This window comes from Arvicanthis niloticus, chromosome 12, assembly GCF_011762505.2.
Source record: "Arvicanthis niloticus isolate mArvNil1 chromosome 12, mArvNil1.pat.X, whole genome shotgun sequence".
Classification (NCBI taxonomy): Eukaryota; Metazoa; Chordata; class Mammalia; order Rodentia; family Muridae; genus Arvicanthis; species Arvicanthis niloticus.
The window spans coordinates 1,782,826-1,792,349 of record NC_047669.1 but is presented as its reverse complement, the minus strand read 5'-3'; the positions used below and the strand labels follow the sequence as shown (position 1 = coordinate 1,792,349).

At 39.9% G+C, this 9,524-nt stretch overlaps 1 protein-coding gene across 2 annotated transcripts in view; it reads left to right on the top strand.

Annotated features, from left to right (window-relative positions):
* The first annotated feature begins 921 nt into the window (after positions 1–921).
* Spidr (scaffold protein involved in DNA repair) overlaps positions 922–9,524 on the top strand; it is a 234,456-nt gene continuing 225,853 nt past the window's right edge. For both annotated transcript variants that reach the window (XM_076942502.1, XM_034515175.2), the window contains exon 1: positions 922–1,024. In XM_076942502.1, coding sequence (XP_076798617.1) covers positions 992–1,024 — 33 coding nt within the window. In that variant the 5' untranslated portion in view covers positions 922–991. The remainder of the gene's footprint in view (positions 1,025–9,524) is intronic.

The following is a 9,524-nucleotide window of genomic DNA, read 5'->3' as shown; positions in this document are numbered from 1 at the left end:
CCCAGTTTCTACTCAAGTCCCATGCTAACACATTCTTTTTTTTTTTTTTTTTTTTTTTGGTTTTTCGAGACAGGGTTTCTCTGTGTAGTCCTGGCTGTCCTGGAACTCACTCTGTAGACCAGGCTGACCTCGAACTCAGAAATCCGCCTGCCTCTGCTTCCCGAGTGCTGGGATTAAAGGCGTGTGCCACCACCGCCCGGCTATGCTAACACATTCTTAACGAGGAATTATTTAGTATTTTTCGATACTAGAAATCTTTACAGACTGTTCTGCTAATCCAGTTTCCACTCAAGTACCAGCTCTCTCTCCTGTTGGTTTGAACATACATAGATAACTATGTTCAAGTGCTTTTAAACATCCAGAGAAGGACTTCATCTTCCAAATTAAAGTAATCCCTGAACCAGCAATCTAGAAACCTAAGAATGTAAGTTCTCTGGCTTCTCCCCAGTATACTATACTCTAATATGTGAAATCTACTTTATAACAAATCCAACTAGCGTTCCTACAGTCTTTTTAAAAAATAGGAAATCTTTGCTCTTCATATTTATGAATTTGATATTTAAGAATTTCTCACTAGTTAGGAATTACTATTCCTTTCCCTGTCTTACTTATGTTTTATTACTAATTAACAATAATTATTGAGTTCTAGTTTATTTGGGGGTCTTATTTTATGGCCAAGTGTTGCTCTACAAAACACAATTTGAAATATGACATCTCGATCCTTTCCTGTTTACTGCTCTAAAGCCTTGCTCAGCTAGGAGCGCGGGTGAACCGTAGAGCAACTCCCTGGCTCCTCCAAGGGTAGAAGCACAGCCTGGAGCAGCAGCACCCTCAGCTTGAGCCTGTGAACTTGGGACAGGGCTTTCGCAAGGGGCGGGGCGCGGGAAGGGGCTCCGGAGGGAAGGGGGCGGGGCGCGCGATGGGCGGCTTCCGGAGGGAACGGCTTCCGGAAGGGGCGGCGGGTGAGAGCGGAGGACTGTGCACGTGAGACATGTCTGGAGCCCGCCGCCCCGGCGTGTCCAAGGTACGCTGTGCTGTTGCTATGGAAGCCGAGGGCCGGCGCGCAACCTCCGTGGGCTTCTCGTGTCTGCTCCTGGTCGCGTGAAGGGGGCCGGTTGGTGGCGGTCGGTCAGGGCGGGGTTCCCTCGCTCTGCCTCTGCCAAGTCTCCACTGAGTGGTCCCGGGAATCGAGCGGGTGGGTGGCTGACTGGGAGGACGGACTGATTCGGAATGAGTGTACGCGCTGGCGTCTGCAGTTCATTTGCCTCCATTTTAGTCTGTTGCTTAACACACCAAGGCAGTAGTGGGTATTGGAGTATCTCTTGTCCCAGGCATCTTTCGTTACACTTTGCTTCCCGCCCAAACTTTCTGAGAGGATGTGTTTCTCCGGTGTCTCCCGCGGTCTCTGTAAACTGTAAGCACAGAGTGTAGGAGCTTTTACATGGATGACATTTAAGTGATCCTTTTTATTTCTCTGTCATTGTGATCCTCTTGGGTCATATTTTGCCTTTTCAAAGCTCCTTACTTACAGGTGTTTATTTCATAATACTCAAAATTTAGAACAGCAGAGGTGCTTCATTTCTTGGCCTGCTCTTCATTTCACCAAATGCCCTTATTACCATTCTTCCTTGTGTCTCAGAAACAAGCCCTGAAAGACCACACTGCGAACTTTGTAACTGATTTAGGGAGTAAAAGCACGTATAACTTATGACTTAAAAGACTAATTTAATTTCAGAAAGACTAAAATGTGAAAAAGAAAGGAATTAAAACATTTCTAAATCTAACAAATTATTGCAGCCCTCGATGCCCTAGCCACCGGTATACATTTATTTTATTATTTTTTTAAAGATGTCTATTTATTTTATGTATGTGAGTACAGTGTAGCTGTCTTCAGACACACCAGAAGAGGGCATTATATCCCATTACAGATGGTTGTGAGCCACTGTGTGGTTGCTGGGAATTGAACTCAAGACCTCTGGAAGAGCAGTCAGTGCTCTTATCCGCCAAGCCATCTCTCCAGCCCCGGTACACATTTATTTAAGCGTCCCTAAAGTCCTGATTCGCTCTCATAGCTGCTCGTTTACTTTTCCTTACTGTCGTGCTCCAAATTTTGACTTTGTGCATTTTCTCAACTTTAAGAGTTTTCCCTGGATAGTCTTATACATTGATTTTAGCTGCCATCACTGCATAAACGACTTATTATTATTATATCATTTGTTTAGTTTACCAGGCCCTAGCAAGTTTTTCCTATCTTAGAAATCTGTGGTTTTTGTTATTCCTTTCTGCCCTCTTTATTTTATTATTTTTCAATAGTTTTTCTTTTCAGTAGTTGTGTTAACTTAATTGTTATATAGATTGCCTCAAAAGTGAAGCAGCTTTCAACAAGTATTGCTATCAGGATTCTGAGTGTAGCTTAACCTTAGGGTTGTAGCGCAAGTTTCTCAGAGTCTTCTCCCAAGTTCACTGAGGTGGGGGTTGGTAAGTTTCAGTTTGTTATTTACATAGGGTGCCTCACAACTTTGTCAACAGCAAATGAAGCAGGATCTCATGTAACACAGGCTAGCTCTGAATTCACTGTTTAGTGGCCTTGAACTCATCATCCTGGTTCTACATTTCAATTACTGGGATTACAAGTAGCATATGCCACCACACCTGGCTTTCATTTAATTAATTGACTAATTATGGAGGGAGCAGGGCTCATGGCAGGTTTGGAACTGACTGTGTGGATGAGGCTGGCCTGAGACCTGCAGTTTTCATTCTAAGGTCTACCTTTCCATTGCTGGGATTCTAAATGTGAGCCACCACATCAGACTTCATTTAATTCTTTTCTCAGTCCTTTGAAGAAGGTATTATTTGTCTCATTTTATGGATGATGAAAGTGACCCCCAGCAGGAGGTTAAGTGATTTGCCCAATATACACGGCAGTCAAGTAAAGAAGCTAGGACTTTATACTCGGGTTGTCCCTCAGATCTTGCTTTGTGCACGTGTTGTCTTTCACACTTTCCATAACATGTCCAGGTTTAATAAGCTTATAGCCTTGTTATTTATTCTCAGGTAAGTTAGACTTCCTGTAATGGTTCTTTTTGACTGTTGGTTTTTGGGTTTTGGGTTTTCTTTTTTTTTTTGCTACTTCCGCTTATTGAAGGTAGCAAAGCCTACCCGCTCCCTGTTTACCTCAGTTAGGAGCTTTCTTTTGTATTCCTATGGAATTTTGTGTTTCATTCTTAACAGTTTCATGACTAGCATTGGGATTATTTGTGTCTATGCTTTTGATTCCTTAGAATAAATACAATTAGGAATGATGTCTCCAATTTATGCTGCTTAGAGCCACCACCAGAACCAGTAACTATCTGATGAACTTGCGAGTATTCTAGTGTGAAGAAACATGGAGAAATACCTGATCAGAAATCTTAAATATCAGCTTCAGCTCTTCAACTTCTGGTCATAGCGTTTTGGACAAGACATTGTTTACCTAAGTAACAGCTAGAGGTATATTTCCAAAGACTATGATACTCATTTGAAATGTGGATTTTATATAGTAAAATATAAGCACATTCAAAGAACAAGGGGAGATTTTTTAAAAGTTTATAAGAGAAATAAGGCAAATTGCATTTTTTGATGTTATTTTCTGACTTAGGATTACTATTGCTGTGATGAAACACCATGACCAAAAGCAACTTTTGAAGGAAAGGGCTTATTAGGTTTTTATTTCCATATCACAGTTCATCATCAAAAGAAGTCAGTATAGGAACTTAAGCAGGGCAGGAACTTAGAGTCAGGATCTGATCCAGAGGCCATGGAGGAGTGCTGCTTACTGACTTACTCCTCATGGCTTGCTCAGCCTGCTCTCATAAAACCCAGGACCACCAGCCTAGGAGTCTCACTTCGCACAATTGTCTGAGCCCTCCCCCATTAATCACTAATTAAGAAAATGACAGACAGGTTTGACTACAGCCTGATCTTACGTAGGCCTTTTTCTTAATTGAGGTTCCCTCTTCTCAGGTATTCCCTAGCTTGTGTCAAGTTGACATAAAATTAGCCAGCACATCTCCAACACCACTACAGGTTCTCATCACCAGATCTTTTATAAGTGCTTCTTGCTTGATGGCTGTCACTTGGTAGACATTATTTAAACACAGTGTATACTTTCATTTGAACTGAAGTATGACTTTTAGTTTTCAAGAAGGCAGAAGAGAGGAGCTAAGTTAAGAGTTTTTCACTGTTCTAGAAGTTCTGTTCAGAATAGGGTTAATTTTTAGACAATAGGAACGTAGGGAAGAAAGAAAGCTGATGAGATAGAAGTTTGGTGGACCTTTATAATGGCTGGTATTTTTCCACTAGGGAAGATGTGACAGGTCATTAGGCTTCTGTGAAGATGTATAGAGTAGTGTAAGTATGGGACTCTGTTGTATGTTTGCTTGTGGAGGGCTAGAAAATGAGTAAGAATGTTCACCAAAACTGACAAAAGACACACCTTAGAAAATATGGAAGAATTTGGTTCATTTTACAGTAGTCCCACTGTAGTGGTGAGTTTGTGCTACACTACTTTGTGCTCCTGGCGGATCACACACTTGCACTCACCCAGGAGCTATCTTTAGATCTGCGAATGAAAGACACATGCACACTAGCTTAAAATGCCTTGGCTACCTCAAAGGCTGGGTACTCCTAAGCCTTTTCCTGCTACCCTAGGCCCAATCTGGGAAGTGGCCAGTGGCCACTTACCAAAATCTCACATGGCTGGTTGGCTTTATCTCCTGCAGCAACTGCATCACATTCTTTTCCCCTGAGTCATGGCAATTCTGCATCTCCCCCACCCCCTACTGCATCCTAGCCCACAGAACTCTAAGGGCACTTTTGTCCAACCATTGGCTGCTGGCATCTTTATTGATTGATCAAAAACAACTGGGAACAAGGACCTCTAGCATTTGGACATGAAGAATTCCAATTGAATCAAAGCATTAGAACCAATCTCAATCATCCTACAGACTGGTCATTGATAAAGTTGATTGGAGTCTCAGTATTTAGAAGGCAATAATGAACCAGTTGGTCCTGGAGTGCAGAATGATATAGGGTACAATCTCAGTTGTGTGAACGCCCGACTCGCCGGCAAGAAGGACGCCACAACAGGATTCTTCCCCGCACGTTTATTGGAGAGCCTCTTGAATGCAGGAGCGAAAGACCCCGAACCCGGAAAATGGCGCTTCTTATATAGGCCTAGGAGTGGCGTGACCGCACCGGATTGGCTCCGCTTCCAGAATCTCATTTGCGTGCCCGAGATGGGCAGTGACTTGGCAAGTTAGCCCTTTTGCGCATGCGCGCATCGATTGTTCGCAGATTGCGATCCTCGCCATCTTGTAATGGTGTTGATCTGCGGCTTCCCACAAGTTGGAGAGGGATAATGACTGATAAAGCAAGTGGAAAAGTCCCACTGAATTCCCAGATATGTACAGCCCAATCTGAAGCTTGAATGTGGAAAGAAGTCATGATAATTATTGATAGGCATTTAAAAAATAATAGATGGCTAGAATCTTTATTTGTAGAGTTAGACATTCATGGGAGAAAGTCCTCATACACTGTATTAGCACTCAGACTAGGGAAGTGCATATAGCATTTCTAAGTTGTAATTTCTTTGTAAAATATAGATAGTACTTACTTTCAGGGCTAGCAAGAGGATTGAATAATAAAAATGTTTGGGATGATACACTAGGCATATAAGTCCTCTACATGTCAGCAATAATGAAATCTGATACCAAAACATAATCAAGGTTTCTTTGATTATTTCTATGAGGATGATACACATCCTCTACTTAGCTTCCAAATTTTCCTGGAATTGCTTTCCTTCATGTTGGCAATAAGGACTAAGAGGTTTTAAAGGTACTCTATGCTGGTAGAAGATTATGGTTATTTTGATGGGAGGGAAGTATGGTTCAGTTTAAGGTTTTGGTCATCTTGTTGGGTAATTGTTGCCCACTATGACTGTCTCTGGATATCAATATTTCATATTGAAATCTTTCTCTAGATGTTGTCATATCTTTAAAATGGAAGACAAACAAATAATTTATTGAAAATTATATAACAAATAATTTACATAGAATATCTCACTTAAGGGAAATATTTTCTTTTTCATCAAAGTAATATATGTTCATAGGTGAGATAAAGTAGTATGAAAGAATTAATCATGAAAACATTAACCCCTTTCCATATTCCTTTTCTTTACATATTGTGAGGCAATTATAGGTTGATATAGTTGTGAAAAATAATGGAGATCTCAGATATATTTACTCAGTTTCCCTCAGTGATAATATTTTGCAAAACTATACTACAACCAAGACATCAAAACACTGACAGTAGTACATTCTAAGTATATTACTCATAATTTCAATTCTCTTTCTTCTACTTCATGCGTGCGTGGGTACATGCATGGTGCATGTGCACAGTTCTGTCTTAGTCTTTAAGGCTATCAAAAAAAAAAAAAAAAATCCCATAGGTAGTGTGGTTTATGGCTAACAGCCAGTGTCTCCTGAGGGCCCACACCCTGGTTTATATTCATAGCCATCTTGACATGTCATTTTGTGGTAATGGGAAAATGAAAGAATTCTTCAGGATTTCTTTTTTCTTTTTTTTCTTTTGTAGGTTTTATCCAAAGTAATGGGTTTCATTTTGGCATTTTCATACATGTGTGACATTTTACTTTTGCTTTTTATCCCCTTCCCCATGGTCCTCCTACCCTTTTTGGTGGTTATCCTTCCTTTCCTCAGTGCCATTTGCTGCTTTTTTGCTTTTTATTTTATTTTGAGACAGCATCTTGTATTCTAGGCTAGCTTCAGACTCAGTATATAACTTCTGAGTGTGGGGGTTGAAGACATGTGCCCCCCACCCCCACCAATACTATCTAGTGTTGGGATTGTGTTTTGTGCATCTGAGGCAGACACTCTGCTGACTTAGCTGTATCCTCAGCCTCGTTTCCTTTTTATGTGCGTTGTCATCTTTTCTTATGTTATACATAACTGTCTCTTAAGATGTCTCCTTCCTCCTTATGATTCTCCTAGTTTCAGGAGTTACAGACACACAAAAATATTTTAATTCTCATATATACATATGTATGTATGTATATAAATATATATCCACCCATATGTAGAATTTTAAGTGTAGATTCCACATATGAGAGAAAATATTTTTCTTAATCTGATGTATTCAACTTAACATAATGATTCAAGTTCCATTTCTTTACTGCAAATGTTATGCCTCTGCTTTCATTATGGTTTCATGAAATTTCATTATGTATGTGTTACTGTTTCTTTTTCTAATTCATTCATCTGTTGGTGGACATCTTGGCTGGTTCCATTTCCTGGTTACAATGAGTAGAGTAGCAATAAACATGGATATATAAGTATCCCTCTGGTATGTTGACAGAGAGATAACTGAGTGGCATAGTTGAATGGTATAGCCAGGTCATAATGCAGTTACATTTTTAGTTTTTTTTTTTTAAGCCTCTATGTTGATTTCTGTAGTAGGCATACAGATTTGGATTTTTATCAGTAAGGATCCTATGAGTAAGGATACTTGTTTTTCTCTATCAGAATTATTATCATTTTTTAATTTTTTATTTGTTTTGATGATAGCCATTCTGTCTGGGGTGAGACAGATCTCAAAGCAGTTTTGATTTGCATTTCCTTGGTATGTACAGACTTTAGAAAGAATTAATTGGTCATTCCTATTTGTTTTGAGAATGCTTAATTCAGTGTAGTTTTTGTAGTTCTTTATATTTCTTAGATAGTAGTCCCTTGTTTGATACTGGAAAAAGACGCTTTTCCCATTTTCTAGGCTATCTCTTTTTTCTGTTGATTGTTTCTTTTCTATTCAGAAACTTTTTAATGTCATATAATTTTTTTGTACCAATTCTTGGGATTATTTTGTATGCTGTTAGAATTCATATAAGAAAGCCCTTGTTGGGCCTGTTGAGATGGCTCAGTGGTTAAGAGAACTGGCTGCTTTGTTAGAGAACCTGAGTTTGATTCCTAGCACCCACACAGTGGCTCACTATCACCTATAATTCTAGTGACTGAGAACCTGACACTCTCTTCTAGTCTCTGCAGGTACCATGACCCGACCTGCAGGTCCTAGGTTATTCGTGAGGGACGAGGAGGATTACAATCCTGGAAGAATGGGAGAGAGAGAGAATGGAATCAAGGAAGCAAATGCTTGTCAAAAGTCATATATTTGGGCACAAAGTGCTTATTTATAATACATTTTTCAAAGGGAGGGGTAAGAGGGATCCAGGTGATGGGAAAGTACAGAATCTTCTTGGCTTGTGCCCTGAAACAATGGCGGTCTAACTGCTTACTTCAAAACATATGGTACACTGCTTTACATCTAAAAATCTATTTGTAACTATTAAGCAGAACCTTGTGGTTGCTAGAGAGATGAAGCTGCAGGAGACATTATGCAGGTGAGGAGAAGTAGGGGGTGAGGGTAAGAGGCAAGGGTCCTGGCTTCTGACAGTACCAGGCATACACTTGGAACCTGGATGTACATGGAGGCAAAAACACCAATATGTATAAAAGGAAGTTCTTGGTTCTGCCTGTATTTTGAAGTGTTCAATCTATGGCTTTCCTTTAGTAGTTTCAAGGTATCAGGTCTTGTGAGAGATAGGCACCAACTGGACCACTCCAGGTTCAGAAAGCTATGTAGATATCCTCAGCAATTGGGCCCCACCGTTAGTTTTCAGAGAGCAACCTATCTTAACATCAGTCTGGGTTGTTTAGGACTCTTCAAGGGATCCCCTGTCCCACTACTGGAAGCTTTGCCTAGCTACAAAAGATGGCCAGTTTAGACTCTGTCTTCCATTACTAGGAGTCCTTACTAGGGTCAATGTCAGAGATTCCAGGAAGTTTGCACTATGCAAGGTTTTCATACCACTCTCCCAGTGCTCCCCAACTCTATCTGTCTCTCCCTGAACTTTTTATTTTCATTACTCATTCTTTAGTTGAGGCACATCTAGGTTGTTTCCAGTTTCTGGCTATTATGAATAAAGCCACAATGAACATTGTTGAGCATATATCCTTTGGGTATATGCCCAAGAATGATATAGCTGAGTCTTGAGGTAGGTTACTTCCCAATTATCTGAGGAATCATCATATTGATTTCCATAATGGTTGTACAAGTTTGCACTCCCACCACCAATTGATGAGTGTTCTCCATGTTTAACATCCTTGTCAGCATGTGCTGTGTCATATTGTGTTATTGATCTGACAGGTGTAAGACGGAATTTCAAAGTAGTTTTGATTTGCATTTCCTTGATGGCTAAGGATATTGAACATTTAACTGTTTTCCTCAGCAATTTGAAATTTCTGTTGGGAGATCTTTGTTTACATATGTACCCATTTTTAAATTGGATTATTTGTTTGTTTTGTTTTTTGATATCTATTTCTTGAGTTCTTTATATATTTTGGACATTATCCTGCTATTGGATGTGATTTGTTAAAACTTTTTTTTCCATTCTCTCTTTTTTTTCCTTTCTTTTT